The sequence below is a fragment of the Odocoileus virginianus genome, chromosome 5, assembly GCF_023699985.2.
Source record: "Odocoileus virginianus isolate 20LAN1187 ecotype Illinois chromosome 5, Ovbor_1.2, whole genome shotgun sequence".
In the NCBI taxonomy this organism is placed as follows: Eukaryota; Metazoa; Chordata; class Mammalia; order Artiodactyla; family Cervidae; genus Odocoileus; species Odocoileus virginianus.
This window is the reverse complement of record NC_069678.1, coordinates 70651876-70676174: the sequence shown is the minus strand read 5'-3', so window position 1 is coordinate 70676174 and position 24299 is coordinate 70651876. Positions and strand designations below refer to the sequence as shown.

The following is a 24299-nucleotide window of genomic DNA, read 5'->3' as shown; positions in this document are numbered from 1 at the left end:
AGTGGGCACTGGAGTGGTGGCTGGGCAGTGCTGGAGCAACTTTGAGGAGATACCCTCTGTTAGAAAGTTCTAAAAATGGATTGTCTCTCTTTTTCTTACTCATCATTCTGATATCAAAAGAAAACTACCAAAACCTCCCTGATTCTAACATTCACCTCTGATATCTTGGGCCATTCATGCCTTGTCTTCTCTTCAAAGGAGGTGAGGAGAATCAAAATGTGATGTGTGCATTCAAGTTTTCCAAAGACTACAGTGGGCTGTTGCAGGCAAAGTGAGCGTCATTGGAAGGGTTCATCCAGAAGCTGGAATTTTTTTTCTGGGTTGGATATTCTAGAATAGATGCTTACCAGAGATGGGGAGAGGGTCCACAGGGAGGACATCGAAGTCTAACTAATTCTACTCATTACGCTCCTGCAACACTTCACACAGGTTCCTCCGCCCATTAGCATACTACCATAATCTCTTACTCACTCAGTTGTCTCTTCTCCTAGACCTACATCTTGCAGAGCCCTTTCCATTCATGTCATTGGTGTGGATACTGTAAATAGGCTTTGGCCCTTGGTAGATCTCAGAAAAGCAACCATCAGACAGGATAGGTCCTCCAGCTATTATCTCTCTTAACTTCCTGTATTCTTTCTTTGTAACACTCATCTTAGTTCTTAATTACCTAGTTAAATTTGACTTTTTGCATCCTTCTCTAACTCATAAGTCTCTTGAAGCTGTGATCTTGTCCCTTTTACCCACTGTTCTTCATGGATTTACCAGTGCCTGGTACAGAGTACTTAATGAGTATTAATCAACAAATAACTGAAATAATTTGAATCTGAATCCCAGAGCTGCCCTATATTATGGTGTGGCTTCATCTTTGCTTAAGTGAACGTGTTATTCGCTCAGTCATGTCTGAGTCTTTGAAACCTCATGGAATTCTCCAGGCAAGAATGCTGGGTAGGGTAGCCATTCCCTTCTCCAGGGGATCTTCCCGACCCAGAGATCAGACCTGGGTCTCCTCCATTGCAGCAGATTCTTTACCAACTGAGCCATAAAGGAAGCCCCTCTTTCCTTAAGTACCCATGAAATGGTGCTATTTTTTATTAAGACTAGTTTAATTCATCAAGTACTATTAGATAAGTATAAGGGGAAGACAGGGAGACTAGTAGTATGCATGGACTTGATCTCCACAGCTCCTCCACTAACTTGCTGTGTATCCCTCTCCTCCTGCCAGCAAGTTATTTTATCTATCTGGACCTTTGTTCCCCTAGATTTGAAGGGAACACTTCAGACTCTGGCCTTAAGAATCTCCCTCTCTGCATTGTGGGACCCAAAGTCATGTCCACTCATAGGAAAATGCCGAGAAAATGCTGAATTAGGACAGGTATCTGAGTGGATATACCAAATGGAGTTTGCCTGGCTGGATTTTAAAATTACTTGAGACCAGTGACTCCTTTTTTCCCTTCCATTTTCTCTTTTGAATAGCAGATGACTTATCTCTTAAGTTTCACAGATTCCTAGATTCACAGATGGAGAGTAATTGTGTCTCAGGATGGATTAAACCCAGAACCTCATTCTTACCTTTCTTAGATGATGTAGTTTGGATGATGAGATTTGAGATTTTGAACTGATGTTATAAAGTGTTGAGACTTTGGGGAATGTTGGGATAGGATGAATGTACTTTGAATATAGGATGGATGTAAATCTTTGGGAGCCAGAGGTAGGCAGAATAATGGTCCCCTCAAAGATGTCCACATCCTAATCCCTAGGACCTGTGAAACATGACAAAGTGGGAATTAAGTAGCAGATGGAATTAAGGCTGCTAGTCAGCTGACTGTAACTTGGGTAGATTATCCTGGACTATCTGAGTGGATCCACTGTCATCATCAGGGCCCTAAATGTGGAAGGGGTGGCAGAAGAGAATCAGCGAGATGACAGAATGAGAAGGACTCAGCCCAACACTGCTGGCTTTGAAGAGAGGAAACAAACCAAAGAAAGTGGATGACCTCCATAAGTTGGAAAAGACCAGGAAACAGCACCTCTAGAGCCTCCAGAACTAGGAGGTAATACACTTGTGCTGTTTTAAGTCACAAGTTACTGGGTAATTTTTTACAGCAGCAATAGGAAAGGAATCCAAGTTCTGGCCTGTGGTTTACTCCTCCACAATCTTAAACATCATCTTTGCATTCCTTCATATTCCTTATTTCTCAAAATCAGAACTCCTGGAAGGATCAAAAGTGAGAAACAGGCTGTAGTGCCTGGCACACGGGTGCTTAAACGATGTCCGGCTTCCCCTGCTCCTCCAGGTTGGGGAAACACAGAGAAGAAAGTGAGTGAGTGAAATTCGCTCAGCTGTGTCCAGCTCTTTGCAACCCCATGGACTGTAGCCCACCAGGCTTCCCTGTCTGTGGCATTCTCCAGGCAAAAATACTGGAGTGGATAGCCGTTCCCTTCTCCAGGGGATCAGAGAGGAAAAGCAGGAGCCAGATGCCATTCTTAGCAGTGCACCCTCCTGCCTTTGATGTCGCTGGCTGTGTAAAGGATTGCTTCAGTGAACTTCCCAAGCACAACTTATCATCAACAGCCTGCTCCTTATCTGCCTTTGGGGGACCCACAACTCCCCCCTCCCTGGGGAAACCCCCCTTTAGAATACAAAAGCTCTTTAGAAGAGGAGAGCTCTCCGAGAGGAGAGCAGGACCAGAGCGTCACTCTGCAAACAGGCTCTTGGAGATGAAAGAGCTCAGGGCATCAGTATCTACACCACAGCCACTATATTTCCCAGGGACAGAATCCCACAGTGGTGCCCTGTGGGGGAAGGGAGCCCCTGGAGGAGTATGGCCTCCTCCCATCCCCCCAACCACCAAGACCAACCCCCCTCAACCATTCCAAGTCTCCAGCTCCCTCCTTAGTTGTTATGAGCTTTTATTTAAAAAGCACATTTAATACAAGTATAGTTTCGCAGATACAAGTTTTCACTTTGTATTCTACAAAAGTCTTTGAATATTATTCTCTTTACAAAATGGAACCTTACAAAAATACTGGCAATTTAATGTTTTTATACAATTTTCTCTAGTTGCAGTTATTTCTTTCATTGTAAAAACATCTACCACAGAACTACGGTATTTTAGTTGATATTAAAAAAAAAATTCCATGCTTTTTTAAGCAGCTAATGTAAATAACACAGGTCGAGACACAGTTTATAATCATAGTGGATATAGCTAAAATTGTTTCAGAAATAATATTTTACATAGTTAACTTTTAATGTTTTATACATTATTTATATAATATTTATATATAAAAATCATAGCTTGCTATAAGTTGAAATGACAGGACGGCTTCTGTAGTAAGGCTGTGCATGTGGTTGACCCATGTGGTTACATTTAGCCCTTTGAAAGGTGTGCATCCGAGATCTGAAAGCATTTCTTCCTTCCTCCTTTCCTCAAAGGTTCAGTAGAAGCGGTCCCTGACTGCTGCCTCAAGTGGGACCTTGCTTGGAAGGACACTTATGGAGAGAGGATGAGGAAACTCTACGGAGATTTAACCCACGTGTTCTGCCCAGCAGAACCTACCAAGAACTGCCCTAGAGATCAACCCCAAGACAATAGTGCTTTACACAGCTTAGCAAGAGCGGCTCCCCCAGAGACCCTGCCCCTGTCAACTCGGTTATCTGGAAGGGCCGCCTCTGGGATGTGAGACCGTCTGCTACTCTGGCTCATTCAGACTGTGAGTAGCCAAAGGGTTGCTTCATTTTTCATTCTGCCCCCTTCCTTCCTCCATCTCTTGCATGGAAGGCTGCTTTCCATCAGCTGATGGCAGACCACCTCTGTGCTCGTCTCCGGGCCCTCAGAGGCCATCCCGGTGGGCACCCAGCAAGGGTTTCCAGGGAGAAAGCAGTAGCCGAAGCTAATCATCACTACTTGAGTGTGCCAGTGCCCGGGTGATTGCTGTACACAACATCAGCATCCTGTAATCGACATTTCAGCATCACAGGATGGTGCGTCAAGAGAAGACACGGAAGGGCCCGAACCCTCCAGCTCTTCCAAAATTGTGCTATTTGTGAAATTCACTCATCCACAAAGAGTCACCTAATCACTATAAGTGAGGGACTGTGGTTGCTGGCCTATGGGCTGAGGAAGTGAGTGATGAGGCCTCATGACTGGGAATCTGGATTCAGGATTTGACCGCTGGACTGAGCAAACCTGCTCTTTTCTTATATTTAAAAGCAGAAACAAACAAACAAATAAGGTTCCTGAACCAAAGTCACAGTAGAGAATTGAGTGGTGTGGACAGAGACACGAGAGGGGAGCCCCCAATGGCTAGTTTGCTGATTCAGTGCTATTTCTGGCATCATGTGCTACAAGGTGAATGTGAGCTTTCCCAACAGGCCTGGGATTCCTCGGGTCACAAAGGTGACCAGCAGACTCTACTCAGATCATCTTAGTGTTTGTTCCAGAACAAGCCCGTGTTCACTAGAACATGAACACTTAAACCAACTGCATATCCAGGATTCCTGCATTTGCTGTTAGTTTGCTGTTGTTTCCATATAGGTGAACACTACCTATTTTGGAAGGCCACAAGGTAAGACTTTTTTTGTTTTTTTTTTTTTTTTTCTTTTTAAAAATCAGTCGGGCAAAAAGTTTTTCCCTACATTCTACTGTCTGATGAGATCGGAGAGCAGCAAAAACTTGCTGTCAGCAGTCATTTTCCAAAAACAGCTCAGGAGGTGGGTGACACCTACACCATGTTGTGGTGATTGTTCCTGTCGATAATGTCCACAGGTGAAAGGATGTCCTTCCTGATGGCAGAAGGAGGCAGGGAGAGTGTTGTCTTGGTCTTGAAGAGGTCAGACACGAAGAAAACCTAGAAGCATAAAATCAGAGATCCCAATCAGCCATTAGCATTTGGGCCTTGGGGACAGGCAAAGGGAAGATCCTAGGGGTGTGGACTTTAGGGAAAGGGGCCCCCAAACTTTGAATAGGGAAGGACCATGAAGACTATGGGCTTCCCCAAAGGCTACGCAGGTAAAGAATCTGCCTGCAACGCAAGAGACACAGGAGACGTGGGTTGGATCCCTGAGTCAGGACGATTCCCTGGAGGAGGAAAATGCAACCCATTCCGGTATTCTTGCCTGAAAAACCACATGGACAGAGGCAACTAGGGGGCTACAGTCCAAAGGGTTGCAAAGAGTCGGACACGACTGAGCAACTAAATACACAACAACATGGAGACCACAGAGTCCAATTCTTATTGTGCAGAGAGGGAAACTGAGGCCCAGAGAAGGGTGGTGACAGGCCCAAAGTTGCACAGCCAGGGCAGCAGCAGACCTCATATGCATGGGCTCTCAGTCCAGTGCTCCCTATCTACATGCCCCACTTCCTTATTTCTCAAGGTAAATGAGCAGCAGTGAAAGATAAGTTCTCAAACAAAGGAAGCATTAGTCACCGTCACTAGTCCTCAATACTTTCCCTTTCCTCACAAAGGAATCTAGGGTGTAACCAGAAGAGATCAGCCAATATGAATTCCTATCAGCAGGCACTGGAGCAAGGAAGCAGTCATGATCGCTTTTTCCTGAAAGCCCAGTGATGTCAACAAGCTGATGGAGGTCACGAAGCCAGGGTCTCTTGGCTGAAGGAGTCAGCAACTAACCCAGAGGAAAGGTCAATGAAAACTCTCCTATCACTCATCCACAACCTCCTTCCTCCTTCTGAGCATATGACCTCACTGAGTTGTCTTAGAATCATTGAGGAACATTTACTGAGTGCTTACTGGCAAGTGTATAAGGATGGCTCAGGCAGAGTTTCTGCCTCAATTAGCTTATCATGAAAGATTCAAGAACTTGCTCAGTTACCCAAAGAAGAGAAATCTATGCTTTGTATTAGGTGGGAAAATAAATACACAGATCCCCATTTGAGCAAGTTAGCAACAGGAGTTTGTACTAAGTAACTGTAAGAGGCAGCTGTCAGTCATGTAATTTAATAGGAAACATATGGCTGGGTTTTGAAATGGGGACTAAAACACTTCAAAGTTCCTATGTCTAACAGCTTTCTGGATGAAGAGTCTTTGTCCAGATGGTAATTCATTCACTAATAAGGACAGCCCTGTGACTTCATTCTGGACACATTACAGGCAAAAAAAAAAAAAAAATGAAGTTCTTAGTAAGACTGCACCAACACCAAGACTCTAACAGCCAAAGCCTGGCCACAGAAAGGACTTGTATCCTTTGTTGAACCGATTTCCACAGTGTTCTCTCTAGTGATACAGTCATTAGCAAAATGCAACCAAAATCACTGGACGCTGGTTACCCTGGGAGAACTCAGTGACTAGAAGGCCAAAGGAAACATTGGCTTACTAGCCACCACAAAATCCTTTGTACCTTTTGAGTTTTTGTACCCATTTCATAGATGACCTACTCAAATATCTTCTTATTACTCCTTTGTTGAAAAATAAGAAGGGCCAGGCAATTTCTAAGTTCTAAGAAAGTGGAAAAAAAATAGAAAAGTGAAATGTTAGTCAAGAAATGGAACATTTGAAAACAGTTACAGTCTGAGTGCAATTGAATGGACCCTTTGCAAAGAAAAAAAATTAAACCTTTTGTCTCATTTTCTAAGGAGGTGTGAACAGTGAGAACTGTGACACAGGAAGGTTTTTCTCATCGCCAGGGACAAGTTGAGACTCGGGAGAAAAGGTCTGTTCAGTCCTGCTAGGAGGCCCGAGGCTGCCCTGCCTGGGAACTCTTTACCAACAAGTAGGGAGTGGGTTTCAGATGCCTCAGTATAAGGAAATCTGAACAAACACAGCTAAATGTAGAGATCAACAAAACTTTTCAAGTCTTCTCTGACAGGTGCAGAACATATGTCCTCATCGCTACCTGGAAATTACCTTCTCCTTCCTCCTTTGCTCTGTCCCCAAGGAAGAGGTTTCAGTCAGTCCCTCCATTGCTGGCTCTCAACTCCACTTCCTCTAGCCCAGCAGCGAGCCCCACCAAATAAAGGCTCTTACTGATCTCATTTCTTAGAGATCTTTCTCCCAGCCTGCATGCCATCTAATGAGGGCAAAGAGAGCAGAGGACACCCTCAAACAAACATCCCTCCCTTCAAGATCCTGACACCACCTCTGTCTACTGGCTGATTTCCCAATTTAATTTCCTGAGCTCACACCCAATACATATTAAGAATTTCCGTTTCCCAACTGCGAGATAAGAATGAAATGAAGGTTAAAGGTGAGAAAGTACTTGATAAGAATTCTAAACCTATGTCTGGCACATAGTTCAATAAAAGGCGTACCTTGTTTGGGAACCAAAGTCATGTCTGGGCCTAGAGTAAGCCATGTGCTCTCGTGTCTGCAAAACTTTGCCCATCAGCCTTTCTTCTGATGGGATCAGGTCCCATCCTTCTTCTTAAGGATGGAGTCCAATTCTGATCATCCTGCATCACCTACACACTTTGCATTAAACCTTGCACATACTTGGAGCTTATAAAATGTTTGGTGTTGAAATTCTACATTTCTCTCTACTGGAAGCAGGCACTCTGGCCTTGGATCTTATCACCATGTAGAACTCTTACAGACCTCAGGGGGATCGAATCCTGCCACACCAACTGCACACAGCCCCACAGCGAGATGAAAAGTAGACTCTGGTCCAACAGGATGCCCCTGTAAGCTATATTTCACCTTCCGCGTGGCTTGAAGTAACACAAACACTTTTTGGGGATCGTGAAACATGATCCTGTTGAGACTCAAACAGGCCTCTGTCTTCTTCATGCTTGAACAGCAGAACACAAAAAGAGCTAAAAAAAACTGAAAACTTTTTTTTCCCGGAGCAATTCTATTTTCCACAAAAGATGATTTCCACCCAGAAAGAAAACCCAGAAGCCCAGGTTGTGAAGGGTCTGTACAAATTAGGTGACTACCCCAGGTATGTGGGACAAACCCCACCCCCGCCCACTCCAGCCCATAGCCTACTGCACAGAATTTCTCTGCCATGGGAAAGAACCAGCAGGCAACAGTCTCAGCAAACACAAAATCTATGTGCTCCACTAAGAGTTCTAAGATCTCTCGCCCTGAGCATGTACTTTCAATTTCTATTCTCCTCTTCTCTGCATTTCATAAATTGCCTTTTTGAAAAGCACAATCAGTAAACACTTATTGAACACTTACTGCCCTGTTCCAAGCCCTGAGATGATAAAGATAACTATACAGAAGACAGAATTCTTTGCCCTCTAAGAGCTCATAGGTCAATGAGGTCATACCTCATAGCTCAGGTAAATAGAGCAATACAATAGCGTGGTTTAGGATTATGATAGAGGGAAGCCAGGGTGTTAAAGCAGTACAGAGAACACGGCATCTAACCCAGGATGAAGGGGAGGGAAGAGGGCCTGAGAAAGCTTCCCCCAGAGGAGGTCTATTTGAGTTTAGCTTTGAAGGATAAGTAGGAGGGAGCCAGGTGGTGAATGCCAGGAATGTTGTTCTAGGCAAAGGGAGTGAGGGGGCCCAGCAAGTCCAGGAGCTGCGGGAAGCTCAGTGTGGGGAAGGCCGAGCGGCGAGGGGGGCTAGTAGGGGTGAGCCAGATCTTGAGAAGGAGGAAGACACAGCCTGAGAAACCACGGTCCAGGCTGAAGCAGGAAAGCAGCATGGTGGGGAGACCTGCTTTAAGATCACAATTATCTAAGAAGAAGGCATCAGAAAGGGAGCTGGGCGCCTGAAGGCAGGGGTGCTGGTCAGGACACTGCTGCAGAAGAGGAGACAATGAGCCCTGTGCAACCATCACGCAGTGAAGACAAAGAAGACGAGATGGGTTTCTGACAGGTTGAGGCCAGAACTGCAGTTGAGAGAGCTGTGCATATGTATGAGGGTGGATGTGTGCGCAGGGGGACCTGTGTTTCTTTCTAGTCTTGTTTTCAACTCTAGAAATCTTGCACTTGTTCCCATCAAAACTCTGTTTGGGTAATTATCCTGGGCGGGGGAGCGGAATTTATAGTTCTGCTTCCCTCTGCCTTCTAATATTCTGGCTCCCTCCGACATTGGCTTAGAGATATGGTTCTGACCTCCTGAGTCACAGAGGATCTGTAACCTGAGGGTACAGTGATCTGATTCAGGCAAGCCGTCAGGAGAATGTAGTCCTTCCATCCAGAGCAAGGCTACACACAAACATGACAACTCCAGGCTGGAGGAATCCCACTGGAGGTGATGAGATGAGAAATGTACAGGAGTCTCCTTATATAAGTGGTGACTCTTATCACTGTGCCAATGGGTCACCATCTCCCGCTCCCATCCTACACACGCAGCACCAGTGACAGGCTTTGCTCTGGGGAGTAGGGCAAAACTGTCTTCAAATTCAAGTTCTGCCACTTTCCGAAAAACACCTAAATGAGGGATACAATACCTCAGGCTTACTTAAGGAATACGTGGTGTCACAAAAGGCACACGTGGGGCTTGATAGCAAACAGCCATGATCACTGGCTTGTGTGTTCAATGCCTGCCCACATCCAGTCACCTCTTCCCCAGCCTCTTGTGTAGAAAGAAAAGAAACAAGAGAAGAAAGTAGAAAGAAGAAAAATTAGAGGGAAACAGAAATGATCAAGAATATGAACGAATAGGTGAAAGCCTGTATCGATTCAAGTGAGACACGAAGACCATATGAAATGGGAGTTTTACATAGGACACATAGGATCTGCTCTCTAAGGCCAATAATTTCTGGGGCTTTTGGGGGGAATGAGTCAGCCAATCAAAAAGAAAGCTGCTTCCAGTGTCATGTTGTCAGCATTCACCAGCTCTGATATGCCACTCCCCAAAGCACACAGCCCAACGCAGCTGAGGAGCTGCCTGCCTACAACTCACCAATCTCCAGATGATCATATGGGCTGCTAGACCTGCCATTCAATGGCTTGTGTGTCTTAGACATCTTGTAATCTCTTTGAGAGCAACTCCCCTATCTGTACACTGGGGCTCCACGAGCCCTTCCTTGAGCTGCTCTTACCCGTTCTCTTCAGTACCCATACTGAACTTTTAATGACCTTCCATATTAGTATGAGGCCTAGACTTCAGTGCAGATGCAGTGCTTTAAATGTGACATCATGATTTCCCTTTAGACAACAAGCTACTCAAGGGAATGAACTGGGCTCAGAGCCCAGCATGCATAACCCTCAGTAAATCTAGTCCACTCACTCCTCTTGTGAGGGCAGAAACCATGGGCTGTCCCTGTTGCATACCGCACCCCCACCCAATGCCTTGGTCTTGAGATATCCTTCAGGCATCCTGCTCTACCATAAGAAACAATCTCACCGATTACAGAGTAATTTTCCTTGCCTTGGGTCTTGGCTCACCCTTACACCTTAAGTCCACCTGCCAATGCAGGACACGAGAGTTTGATCCCTGGGTCCACAAGTTCCCCTGGAGGAGGAAATGGCAACCCATTCCAGTATTCTTGTTTGGAAAATCCCATGGACAGAAGAGTCTAACGGGCTACAGTCCATGGGGTCACAAAAGAGTCTGACACGACTGAGTGACTGAGCACACATGCAAAGAAGAGTCATCTTTGGCAGCCCTGTCTTTTGACTAAATAGGAGTTACTTTATTACAATACTTATTTTCTGACCTTAATAAGGCCAGTGTCAGTGACAGTTTGGCCCTGGGAAACTACCAGTGTCCATACTGAGTAATTTCCTTGTGTATCTGAGTGGGAACTTGATGAGGTAGAAAGAGTGTCACACAAGAAGTCAGGATACAGGATCTAGTCCCCAAATTGTGACTGCTGTGTGACCCAGGCCAATGCACACTCTTGTCTAGGCTTGCACTTGTGCAAGATGAAGAGGTTTGTGATTTCAGATGATGCGTCTGCCCTTCATTTGTGTGCTGTGGCTATTTAAAAATCTACCTTCCTACGGTTTATGTAAGGCTTAAATGGAAGGATTCATGTAAAAACGCTTCTTACCTATGAAAGGCTCTTCAAATACTCAGTCATCATCCTTCATGACCATCATCAATACCGAGGGTCATGAAGGAAGTTAGTCCCATGAAAAGAAGGGGGGGGGTTGGAGCAGCAGAGGAAAGTCATGGGCAATTCTGAAGGAGAACAGGCATCTGAACTCTGCAAAGAGCCTCACAGGAGGGCACTTCTCAGTTAATATGGAGGAGGGTGGCTGGTAAGGAGGACCCAGAGAGCAGACACTCGGTCACTAGGATGCTAGATCCAGCATCAGCCAGAGTTCAGGAACATGGTACCCAAGAATTATAGAGACTGGAGGAAGCAGGAGACCACTTCCAGAAATCCCACCTTTTGAAGTTGAAAGGGTAAAGGAGGCTACTATAACCGACTTCTCCCAAGCATCCCACATGTTCCATCATTTTGAAATTTTTAGGGTCACAAGTCATGCCATATACACATCCATCCCCATGTCTTTGTGTTATTCCTCCTACATGAAATGTGCTTTCTTATCTTTTGTATCTCAGAGAAAATACCCATACATTGCTCAATATTCTCCTACTCTAAGAATTCTTTCCAGACTTCCATCACCTTCAAGAAAAAGGAGCACTCCCCTTCTCTTGGCCCCACTCTCCCCAGAACAGGAGCCCATCCTAATGGCTGTGCCTGTCTATTGCACTTGTGTGTTTCATGTCCTTCCCGCTAGAGCAGCGTTTATCAAACTGTACGGTGCAAGTCATTAATAAGCTATAATATCAATTTATTAGGTGGTCACTACCAGCATTTTAAAGGTTGAATTTAAAACATTAGACTGTATCACCTACAGTAAGTGCAAGTCTTATTTTGTGAAATATTTTAGTTATGTGTCGGTACCTCTATTAGGTTTCCCAGGTGGCTCAGTGATAAAGAATCTGCCTGCCAATGAAGAAGACGAGACGTGGGTTCAACCCCCGGGTCAGGAAGATCCCCTGAAGGAGGGAATGGCTACCCACTCCAGTATTCTTGTCTGGAAAATTCCATGGACAGAAGAGCCTGGTGGGCTACAGTCCATGGGCTCACAAACAGTCAGACACACAACTGAGCATGCATGCACAGTTGCCTCTAATGGGTTATGATGCACGGTGTATTTCTTATTATGGACTGTGGTTGGGAAACCACTGAACCATAAGCTCTTTAAGTACCAACTCTTTTTAGCTTGTGAATGTTTAAAATGAAGCATCATACTTAACACGGAACACACATTCAATCAATGTGCTGCATGTGCCAAGCATGACACAACTTTAATTCATTGACTCCTCAATCCAAAGATGAGGTTGTGTGTTAAGACGTATCATCCCCACCTGATGGGATGGGAAAAGGCAACTGAGAGGAAGTAACTTGGCCAATACATCTAAGTAAGTGGTGGGAATACAACTCCCCCCTTCTGAGTCGGCCTTGCATCCATCCCATCCATCTCAGCAGGGGAACAAGAAAGGAGATTTTATCTTATGGGAAAACGTGAATGAACACATTAGCCAACCTGATAGAATGCCTCTGCAAATTGTCACGATCTACTGAGGGGCAGAGCTTACCTCTGACTCTGCTTTCTTCTCTCTCTCACACTCATGCTCCTGTCACCCCTGCCCATCTGAGAATGGGGACCCAGAGTGGCGAGGTCATCCCAGAGCTCCTGGACAAACAGCCAGGCTATTGCAGGGCCAGAGAGATTCGGGAGGTTATTTCACCCATTCCCTGTGCCTGGGCAGCAGTGGAACAAATCCAGTGGAAAGAGAGGGGAATCTCCCAGTACAGGAGGAGATCATCCCACAAATTCATGGTATAGATTGCACATGGTTGGGGTTTCCTAGTTTAATCTTATAAGATCAGATCAGGAGAGCCAGGATCTGGTTCCTACTCTGCCACCATGTGCCCTTAGGTGTGTCTCACTGTCTCTCTGCACCCCAGTTTCCTCTTGGGGGGCTGTCATCGCTGAACTCTTCTCCCATTCACAACCTCGTTTGTCTCCTCCCTCAAGGTAACCTCTCTGGGGCAGAGACAAAGAACACCCCCGCCCTTCCCTACATCCTGGAGGAAGACAGCAGCACACAAAAGAGCGACGGCTGGCTGAGCCACACCCCCACGAGAGGAAAACCAGGAAAGACTCTGCCGTGTGTTTATGACATTCACGAGCAGCTGCTTCCGCTGCTGCACCAGTGCAATGGCGGCCTGGCCCTGCCCTGACCCCTCCCAGGGCCCCGTAATTTGCCATCTGTTGGAGGGTCAGGGAGGAGGTGGCCAGATAGGCAAGTTGTCACCAGACAGGAAACAAACCCACTGTCTGTCGCTTCATCCGGGTCCCTGGGTTACTCCAAGGGTGGGAATGCTGAGCCCAGCTGTAGAGTTCAAATCTTGGGAGGGGTGACTGTGTGTGTGTGTGTGGGGGGGCGGTTATGGTGAGTATGTGCCTGTGTTTGCCTTGGCTTGTCTGTGTATCCGTGGTTCTGAGAGCTGGTGACAGAAAGAGGATGGGTGACTGTACAACTGGGTCTGACCATGTGCCTCTGTGCCATGCACCTGCATCCACATGTGTGAAGGTGTACATCAGTGTGCCTGCCCTTCGGACCCCATGTGACCGTATCTCCGTGTTGAGTCCATGATGCCGTGTAGGTTCTTTGTCTGTGTTGGGCACCATTGCCTCCCTCCTCTGGAAAGAGTTCAACTATCAAGCAGTGGGGGAGGGAACCGAACCCTCTCCTGTTTGGCATGTGATTTTTGTCTAGACACATCTTTTTGCTGTGACAGAACTTACTCTCAAGACCCAGGTCAAAGTGCTTGGCTGTCATAGCCTATTGCCGAAGGCAGTGGCTGAGCCAACATTCTGGAGTGATGTGTTGTAACCCTTGGGGACTTCTAAGATATGCCGTGGTCCCCAGAAGAGGCCACTTACATAGACATTGCAGAGAGATGGTTCTGTCTGAGAAGGCAGGTTTCTCTCTGCATGTGTGCTCAGTCATGTCCAACTCTGAGACCCCATGGACTGCAGCCCCTCAGGCTCCTTTGCCCATGAAATATTCTAGGCACGAATACTGAAGTGGGTTGCCATGGCCATTCTCCAGGGGATCTTCCTGACCCAGGGACAGAACTCACATCTCCTGCGTCTCCTGCATTGGCAAGTGGATTCTTTACCACGGAGCCACCTGGGAAGCCCCGAGAAGGCAAATCCAGCTCAGTTACTACAAAGCCCAAAGTTGGCTGAGCCTTGGAATCCCTGTGGGAGAAGGCCATGGAGCTAAAGGGCTTCCACGATCAATTCACAGATGAGGAAACTAGGCTCAGGGGGGAAGTACCTTGCCGAAAGTCACAAGCTAACATCACTCAGTCTTTAACCAAGGCTTATCAAGCAGCTATTGCATGTCAGCCGCAGCACTAGGCACTGAGAATGAACAACCGTGGGTTAAGCCATGGATTCTGCCATCAAGGTACCCATAAGGCTACCTGGGGAGACAGACATTTGAGCAATTATGAGAGAACCCGGCTGAATGTCATAGTGGAAAACATTCAAGGGGCCATGGCACCATTAGAAGAAAGTTAAGCAACTGTCTTCAGAAAAGGCAGAAGAGAAGACATGCAAACTAAACAATGCCACCCCCAACAATGCCCAGGTCCCTAATCCCCAGGACCTGCAAATACATTACCTTACATGGCAAAATGGACTTCACAGATGTGACTAAGTTAAGGATATCAAGATGGGAAGATGATCCTATATTATCCAGGTGGGCCCAATGTAATCACAGAGGCCCTCAAAAGAGGAAGGGCAGAAGACTCAGAAACACAGAAGATGTGCTGATGAGATCAGAGGCCAGAGAGTCTGAAGGAGAGATGAAGATGCTACACTGCTGGTTATGAAGATGGAGGAAGTGACCACAAACCAAAGAATGCAGGCAGCCTCTGGAAGCTGGAAATGTCAAGCAATCATTGATATTTGAGACTCTCCCCAGATCTTCCAGAAGGAATGCAGCTCTGAAACATGTCGATTTTAGCCCAGTGAGATGCACTGTGGAACTCAGAACTCAAGAACTCTTAAGAAAATTAATCTGTGCTGTTCTAAGCTACTAAGTTTGTGACAATTTGTTAGAGCAGCGACATGGGAAAGTAACACAGGTTTCATCAGCGATGGAGTGAAACTGAAACTGTGCTCCACCAAAAGGGGACAGCTGTCTAAGACAGGAGCTCAGGGTGCTGAAAAATCTGTTTCAAGTGCTGTGCCTGGAGGGGAGGGGGTGTGAGAGGAGTGGGAGATGAGGCCTTACACGAGGCTGGGATCTTCAGAGCTGGCCCTGCTGAACCACCTAGAGTCGACCCACTACTTTCTACCCTTTCTCTGTGTTACTTCATCCTTCCTTGTCCGTTTCCTCATCTCTTTAGTGAGGATAGTGAAGGGTGTAGGGTTTTTTCCGGGCACTGGAGATGATCAGTGTAAAGTGCTTAACATAGTAGCTGCGCATGAGCTTTCCATGCATGTTAGCAAATGTGATGCCATTGTCGCTGGGGGTGCATTGAAGCTTGGTTCAGGAGATTATTGCTAAGAGTGGGAAATGGCTTATACATTCCTTGGCCCCCTGTGAAGTGGCCTTGTACCTTATTGGGTTGCCTCTTCTTGGTCCTCCTAACCAGTCTCAGGTGATGCCCTGTGTCAAGATTCACTCATATCAGCCACATTCATGGGTGAGAAGAGAATATGGTTTTGCCTGGGATGTGCCTGGGCAGCCTTGTTTCTTGGGACCAAGTTCTGCTATGAGACACAGCAGGGCAGAGGCCACAGACTCCTGCCTAGGCTGCAAGCTACCTAGTACAACTCCAAGAAAGCACCTGATAAGAGGTGCGACAAAACCTAAAAGGCAGACGCCTTTCATCCACCTTCCTGTCCCCTCTTCTTAGTTCCCCAGACCCATCTCCAGCTCATCCTGGCGTCCTGAGTTTTGTTTCTGTCTTCCTCATACTTCTTATGATGGAAAATGACGCACTGCCTTCTTTTCCCCCAGTTGGGCATTCTCAAGCTCCTCGGCTGACCCCACACCTTGCTCTGGGCTCTGAGTAGCTTACATGAAATGGCTCACTCGGTGCTGGAATCCTGAGCCAGTTGGGACCATGGGCTCCTGAGGACTAAGCTGGGAGTCAGGTGCTGGGAGAAGAATGATAAATATTGAGTCCTTACCCTTGTGTGTTCAGAGCTAAGTGGGACAGGGAAAAATGCTTACAACCCTTTCCTAAGCTATCTTTACACTGTAAAACAGGCTAGCAAACCCAAAGCAGCAACTGGAGCAGCCTAAAGGTTTGGGAAGGCCCCTGACACCCTCAAATTCTGCTCTGGAAGCAGCTGTGTATGCTGGATACTTTGGCTCAGGTGACCACGCCTCCTTGCCAAGCCCAGAGGGCACAGCTTTGAGCATCCCAGGAGCTCTTATCTTGGATGACCTGAGTCATCCCTCTGAGTCTCAGTTACCTCATCTGTAAAATGGCTATAGTCTCCAGTGGCTTCATGTGCCTTAAAAGGAGCCGACGAGTAAAGAATCTAGAACAGAGCCAACACAGAGTAGGTGCTTGACAAACACTCGGACCAAATTCCTATCCAGTGCTCCAGCCTGCCAGAGCCAAACAGGATAAAAGTCAGACCCCTCATTTCCCTTCTCGAAAATAAACCCTGGTCCTCCCATACACTTTGTCCCATTGTACGTAGTACAACGTGCTCTATAAAAGACAGGAAGGCTCTCAAGGACCCCCACCCCCGATCTTTCCAATTTTTTAATTGGGGGTGCAGGAGATTTTAATTAGGGCAGTGGCGCCAAAAAGGAAACACCACAGCAGGCCCCCGTGGGCCGAGCTCCTGCCTAGAGTGACGCCCAGACAGCATGGTCAGCAGAGGGTCACCCTGTCGTGCAAACACCCATCCCCCGCTGTCACTTCACATTAAAGGGCCAGGCTGCAGGGAACAAGCTGCCCGGTGACAGCTGCTCTCATTAACGCTGTGCTCTCCCAATTTCTCTCCCTTCTGGCCTTGACTGAAAAAAAAATACTTAAGAAAGTAAAGAATAAAGCCCGCAAAACAGCCAGTCCCTAGGCTAGGGTTTCCAGGCCAAGGCTGGCTGGCAGCTCAGATGCGACTTTCTCCGTAGTGCCCACTCTGGTTGCCCTAACTCCGTGCCCCGCTTCTCACCTTGCACGCCTGCTAAAGTGCCCTGGTCAGTCTTCATGATGGCCCCTCATTCTACTGTAGTTCCTGAGCCTGGCTCAGCTATGAGCAACTGAACTGGGATTGCCTTGAAAGCAAGGACTGTGCCTTATCCATCCCCCTGCCTTCAAAACAATGTTCTCAAGAAAAAGTGGATCAACTCACGGATCCTAGCTTTGTTGATTACACACCCATTCACTTAGTCTGACCTAGCATCCCTGAGAGGTGTTGGTGACATAGGGGGAATAACATATATTGACTAGGGTTCCTGTCCAGGAGGAATAGTCTAAAGGGAGAAACATGTCCACAGTTTCAACACAGAGTGATGAATACAGAAGACAAGGTGGCTAGTGCAGGGAGATACCAGGCGTCAGCCAGCCTGAGTACCCAGGAAAGGACCAGGGGCTAGTCTAGATATCTGTACCTCATGATTCTCACCGGGAATGAACAAGGGCTAAAACTAACAACATGACCTGCGCGTGTAGTTCTTGAACACCCAGCCAGTACTCTGTTCTAGAACTACTGCTGGACCGGGGTAAGTACCCCTTAGGACAGAACAGGAAAGCATGGTGTCAGAGGAGGTGCTCAGTCATGTTGGCTGAATAAGCCCCTCAAAGGTTCCAGCACAAAATTTAATGTTGTACAGATTTTTTTTTTAAGTTTCTCTTTTTGACTCTTAAATAAAACAACTCGTTGCAGGCAAGAAAAGCAGAGAGATCTGAAGAAACAGAGGCTCAGTGGTAGAATACCTCACCCCACCCTCACCAGGAGTCAGGGAGGAGGTATGTGAAGCGGTAACCCTGCCATTTGGGGCAAATCAGAATGTGATGCATTCAAGACCATTCTCCAAGAAGCTCTACGGTTTGATGTACAAAGCCCCCAGGTTAGGAGAGGGCTGAGCCTTCGCCAAGTTGTCTCTCACCCAGCCAACACCTAGTCAAGGGTCTGACTAAGTCCAGTAAAGGTCACGGTGGTGGTGCTGGTTTAGTCACTAAGTCATGTCCAACTCTTGAGACCCCATGGACTGTAGTCTGCCAGGCTCCTCTCTTCATGGGATTCCCCAGGCAAGAATACTGGAATGTGTTGCCATTTCCTTCTCCAGGGGATCTTCCCAACCCAGGAATCAAACCCAGGTCTCCTGCATTGCAGGCAGATTCTTTACTGAGCTCCAAGGGAAGCCCAAGGTCACAGTAGGAAGGGTATAAGTTTTCAAGACACTGGGAAGTATCTCTGAATAGTAAGTCATCACCAAAGCAGCATGTGAACAACAGATGAGTCACAGACTCTTGACATGTGACTTGGGACAAGTTTCTTCCCCTCCTGAACCCTAAATGCCCTCATGAATAGAGTTAAGTGAGTAGGATACTATCTAAGATACCTTGCGATTGCGACTATGAGCCTTACCCTTCTGGAGAAGAGGATTTATAGAGTCTGCTGGATTAAAACTTCCATAGGGACTTCCCTGGAAGTCCACAGGTTAAGACTCCGTGTTTCTGATGTAGGGGGCATAAAATCCCCCTTATGTTGAGGAGATAAGGTCCCACATGCCTTGTGGGGAAAAAATCAGACGCCTGTGGCAATAGTTACACAACTCTGTAAATATACCAAAAATCACTGAATTATGCAAGTAGAGCAAGTGAATTGTATGGTAGATAAATTATAACTCAATAAAAATTTAAAAATAAAATGAAACTTCCAGGTTGGAAAGAAACAGGAATTATCCTCAGTTCATTGAAGAGGTCCTGGGGCAGGGTGGCTCCCGGGACACCAGGCAGAGAAGAGGATTGAGAGTGCCCCGGCTCTGGTCAGTGAACCAAAAACATTTAATGAGCAAGTTGTTCATGACTCTGCTCATGTGCTGAGGACCAGAGGCTACTTACTATGCAGCAGGCCACCAGGGCTCCTTGGGCAAATCCCGCCAGGACATCGCCAGGATGGTGCTTGTGGTCAGACACGCGGGACAGTCCTGTGTAAAAGGCCATCATGATCAGGGTGAACTGCAGAAGGGGTCGGAGCAGGCGGGCCCCTCGCCAGGTGAAGCGGGCCTGCAGGTACAGCTAGAGGGAGGAGACAGAAACAACAGACACCGAGTGACTGGCTGCTCACCTGCATTCTAATCCCAGGTCAATTCCCATGCATGGAATCATCCGCAAGAAAGAGCATTCAAACTGACTTGACCTCAAGGCCATTTTTTTGTTTGTTTTAACTTAAGCCTTAGTTCCTCTACTAAAAACTAGGAAAAATGGAGCTTTTCTTGGAAGCTAAGCTAGAGAGAATTGAAGCAAAAAATTCAAGATAGTGGCCTTAGCACGCTGCCTGACATTCCATAAATGGGAGTTTCCTTTTCTCATTTTTTGATTGAAACCAATTAAAGAATACTAACCAGGGTTCATAACGGTTTCTTTTTTATTTTCAGTGACAACTCATTCAATGCATGTGTGTATTTTCCTAGAGATTATGGCTACACAATTCCTTCACTTCCCACCTCTCAGAAGCATCATGGAAACTCATGCATGCTGATCAGGGGAGGTTATTATGACAGTCACAAAGCAATGCTTCTGATTCAAATGAAAGCAACTCTAACAAAGAACAAATTTCTAAGTCACCACCTGGAACTATGGATTTTGCATCACAACATGAGGAAACATATAAACCAACCAGACAATGCAAGAGATCTTTCAAACAGAGGTTGACAGAGACTGGACTGGGTGGGGTAGAAAAGTAACCTGAAGGAAAATGGAAGGAAAAAAGCCACTCTGGCCGAAGCAAAGAAGTTGCAATGACGTCAACTGGGTATTGTCCCTTGAAGTTATCTTGCTGCAGTTTCCGTTCTAACCTCTGGGCACAACCTACTTCTCAGGTTCCTGTGGGAACTTGGGAAATGAAGGGGAAGAGGCAAGAGGACGAAGGGGAACTTCCGACACAAATCAAAGCAAGGGGCTGGGAGACCAGAGAAAGGGGAAGAGAGTGGAGGGGTGGGGCGGCCTAAAGATAGACCTGGGGCAGCAGCAAGGGGGTGACTCTGCCCTTCCTGAGACAAATGGACACCTTCCTCTGGGTGGTCAGGAAAGGCAAGCCAGCAGCAAGCCTGAGAGACAGAAGAGTGGAAGATTCCAGAATCATTCTTGCCCATGTAGAAAGAATGCCTAACACTGACTCCTCAACTACTTGGAAGACAACTTCAAAAAACCCAGACCTGGAAAACAGCAGGCAACTTTATAATCATTATGAAACTACATAAATATATTTTGGGGAAATCTAAGAACAACAGATAAAAAATTTTAAAGGACAATGCACTGATGTTGTTGGCCACTAAACAAGTGATAAAAACCAGTCATTTTTCAAATATTAAAAATACCCCATTAAATATCAAAAAGAAGTAAAGCAATTGTATGCTAATTAAAAAAATAAAAAGTAATTTAAAAGAAGAGGTAAAATCATCGTAATAGCCCAGATGGTGATATAAGCAGAAATTAACTCACCAAGAACTGCATAGAGCCAGGATGAAACAAAGGACATGGAGGACAATTTGAATAGACAGAATTTTTTATTTTTAAGAACACTCAACTTATAAACTCAAAAGATAATATGTAAATTTAATCAGATTCCTTAGGAACATCCTAAAAAGGTTTAGAGAAAAAACTTTAAAAAATTATTATAAAATTAACCTAAAAGGTCAAATAAATAAACACACACGCACACACACAAATAGATCAATACATAAGCCAGGCACTATGCTAAGTGCTAAGCACACAAAAATGAGAAGTTATCATTCCTCCCCTACGAGGGGCAATATATGAAATATATTAAATATAGATGTCCATATAGTCAAGGCTATGGGTTTTCCAGTAGTCATGTATGGATGTGAGAGCTGGACAGTGAAGAAAGCTGAGCGCTGAAGAATTGATGCTTTTGAACTGTGGTATTGGAGAAGACTCTTGAGAGTCCCTTGGACTGCAAGAAGATCCAACCAGTCCATCCTAGAGGAGATCAGTCCTGGGTGTTCATTGGAAGGACTGATGTTGAAGCTGAAACTCCAATACTTTGGCCACCTCATGCGAAGAGTTGACTCATTGGAAAAGACCCTGATGCTGGGAGGGGTCGGGGGCAGGAGGAGAGGGGACAACAGAGGATGAGATGGCTGGATGGCATCACCGACTCGATGGACATGGGTTTGGGTAGACTCCGGGGGTTGGTGATGGACAGGGAGGCCTGGCATGCTGTGATTCATGGGGTCACAAAGAGTCGGACACGACTGAGTGACTGAACTGAACTGAACTGAAATATAGATGAATATATGAAAACAGGTTTAAGTGCACTTATGGATTTTATAGAAACTATGAAAGAAGCTGGGGAACCAGGGTCTTAGTAACCAGTTACTAAGGGGTATGCATACTTGATTTGAATCCTAAAGATACATAAGTACTTGCTAGGAGATAAGGGGATGTATTGAGAAGTGTGTATCCCAGGCAGCTCAATGGCTTAGAAGCCAACAGTCAGAGCTGAAAAGAACTTCTGGAAGTTCAGTAATAACAGAAAAGTATATATGTGATCAGTGGAGGTGTGGGGGTGGCAGAGTGTGAGACACAGGGCTACAGAGGCAAGAGGGGCAATTCAAGAAGGGGGTTGCCTGTCAAAGGAATGTGGCCTCTATTTAGGTCAGTCTTTCTTTCCCAAACCAGACTTCATGGAACATTCCAAAGGTATTTTTTAAAAAAAGGTTGATAAACACTTAATCCTTATTTTTATCACTTATAAGACTTATTATTTTTATAGAGTATCTACCTATTGAATCCCAACTGGGAAATATTACTGTTAGCCATGGTGAAAAAATCAAATTATTTTTAAGTAAGAGACTCATTACCCACCCCCAACCCCCAAATAATGTGCAGGTCAAAGGCCACTCCCTCATTTCTAGTGAAATAACCCAACAAACAGCAGATTCTGCAATCATGAGTCAAAGGAATCTCTTCGTTTTGAGAGTGATAATGGGAATGATGTTGGTAGCCCCAACTCAACCTGGTCCTTAAGACAATGGCAAATTCAGGGAAGAAGGACTAGTCCATACGCAGTGTGACCACCATAGTCCAGCCTTCTTCCAGCCAGTCTTGGCAAGGAACAGGGATGAAGAGGGTAGCTGAAATGGCATAGGTTTTCATCAGATAAACCTCACTGAGCCTCACTTTTCTCCCATGTAAAATAAATGTAACAACTACTTCATAGACTGCAGCACAGATTGGTGATAAATGCCTGGCACCACGTACTGCTCAAAGAAACAGATGATTTCACTCTCTAGCCACTTTTATTTTTCTTAATTTGGACATGATAACCTCAAGATTTTCTCATTTCTCCCAACTTAAAAATCTACAGGTCCTCAGGAAATGATTGTTTAAAAATCCTCCAAGTCCCCCTGCCCGACTCCATGTAGCCTTTAAGTCACCGGCCCTGGAGACAGAGGTGGAGCAGAAGAAGGGCAGGTTTCCCAACTGGATGAGGCACACATCTCCCCATCCACTGACTTGGATACTGAAAGCTAGAGCTTAATACAAGAAAAGAATAAATATGTGAGAGGAGCTTGAGGAGGGAGGAAGAGACATGTCGTCAGAATAGCTTCAGGAAGGGAGTGCTTAGGAAGGAGGGGGGGCCACCATGGGGCTAGAATCCCTTTGGCAGGCAGTCCCAGGTGGGGAAGTCGGTAAAGAATGTGCCTGTCAATGCAGGAGACATGGGTTGGATCCCTGGGTCGGGAAGATCCCCTTGGGAAAGAAATGGCAGCCCACTCCAGTATTATTGCCTGGAAAATTCCATGAACAGAGGAACCTGGTGGGCTACAGTCCATGGGATAGCAAAGAGTCAGACATGACTAAGCATACACACACACACACACACACACACACACAGACATGGAATTAGTGGGCAGATGGAAGCTTGCTCCCCTACATCCACTGGTAACTAGTACTTTTATTGAGAAATGTCTCGAGATCTCAGGATCAAGCCTGGTGTCTGCAGCTGGGGCACAGGAGTAACCAAGTGAATTCTGGGGTGAGATTACCCTGATTCCTGGAGAAGGAAATGGCAACTCACTCCAGTTTTCTTGTCTAAGAAATGCAAAGGACAAAGGAGCCTGGCGGGCTACAGTCCACAGGGTCACAAAAGAGTCAGACATGACTTAGCATCCAAACAGGCCCCTATTTCAGGCCCTTACTAACTTCGCTAAGGCTCAGTCTCCTTCTCTGTGAAACAGGAAGGGCAGGATCTTCCTCTCAGGATTGCCAGCATCAAATGAGACATCACAGGACCCTGCCTGGCAGAAGACAGGGACTGAAGCCACTCTTTAGAAATCAACACCACCCATTCGCCTTGATAGATGAGAATGACTCAAATGACTGTAGCTGATTTCACCAAAATAAGTGAATCACTGAAGAAAAAGATTGTGCAATGACCTTTAGCCCAGTGACTACTTCAGAAATGAGAAGGCAGCTGAGGGCTGCAGGCTTTGAGGTTGACTTAAGAATCTGATAACACCCTCTACCCCACCCCAATCTAAGTGCTAAACAGATTGGAGTTTGTCAGTTCAAAGCCCAGTTCACACGAGCCACTCACCCCAGGGCCAGAGGCTCAGGCCCTCTCGGAATCCGTGAGTACATTCTGGAGCGCCCTGCTCCCTTGGAAATTCCACCTGGGAATGCAATGTGGGACAGGAGGCTCCATACTCCATAGAGGCAGGTAGCCCTTATCCAGGAGACGGATTCAAACATACCAGCCACAAGGATGTAATGTCCTGTTATGGGCCAAAGAGCACAGAACCTTTCCAAGAATCAAAACTCCTGCAGGGGCCTCAGCGAAGTCCCAGGCCCCCTGAAAAGGGTGGTTTAGAAAGAGGTGAGCAGAACTGGACAAAACCAGAAAGCCTAAATCAGCCTGACCTCTTCTGGGGGTCAGCAACCCCAAGGTCCTGAGCTCTCTGTCTTTATTTCCCCACCGGTGTTAAGGCCTCTGGGCTCAGAGAACCCACTTCCTGGGCATCAGCGCGATGCCACAGAAAGTGCCTAACTTGCAAATAGAACAACCGGATTTGAATCCTTTTTTTTTTTTTTTGCTACATACCAGCTGTCTGACCTGGACAAAGCACTCCGCTTCTCTGAATTTCTGCTTTCCCATATGTAACATAGAGAGATTTTTTTC

The 24299-nt window shown here is 46.2% G+C and overlaps 1 protein-coding gene across 2 annotated transcripts in view; it reads right to left on the bottom strand.

Moving 5' to 3' along the window:
• Positions 1-2893: 2893 nt before the first annotated feature.
• PLPP3 (phospholipid phosphatase 3) overlaps positions 2894-24299 on the bottom strand; it is a 90942-nt gene continuing 69536 nt past the window's right edge. Inside the window, exons 5-6 of one of the 2 annotated variants that reach the window (XM_020904128.2) lie at positions 18995-19171; positions 2894-4848 (exon numbers count right to left, since the gene is read on the bottom strand). In XM_020904128.2, coding sequence (XP_020759787.1) covers positions 4723-4848; positions 18995-19171 — 303 coding nt within the window. In that variant the 3' untranslated portion in view covers positions 2894-4722. The remainder of the gene's footprint in view (positions 4849-18994; positions 19172-24299) is intronic. The other variant, XM_070468115.1, reaches the window with a different exon arrangement.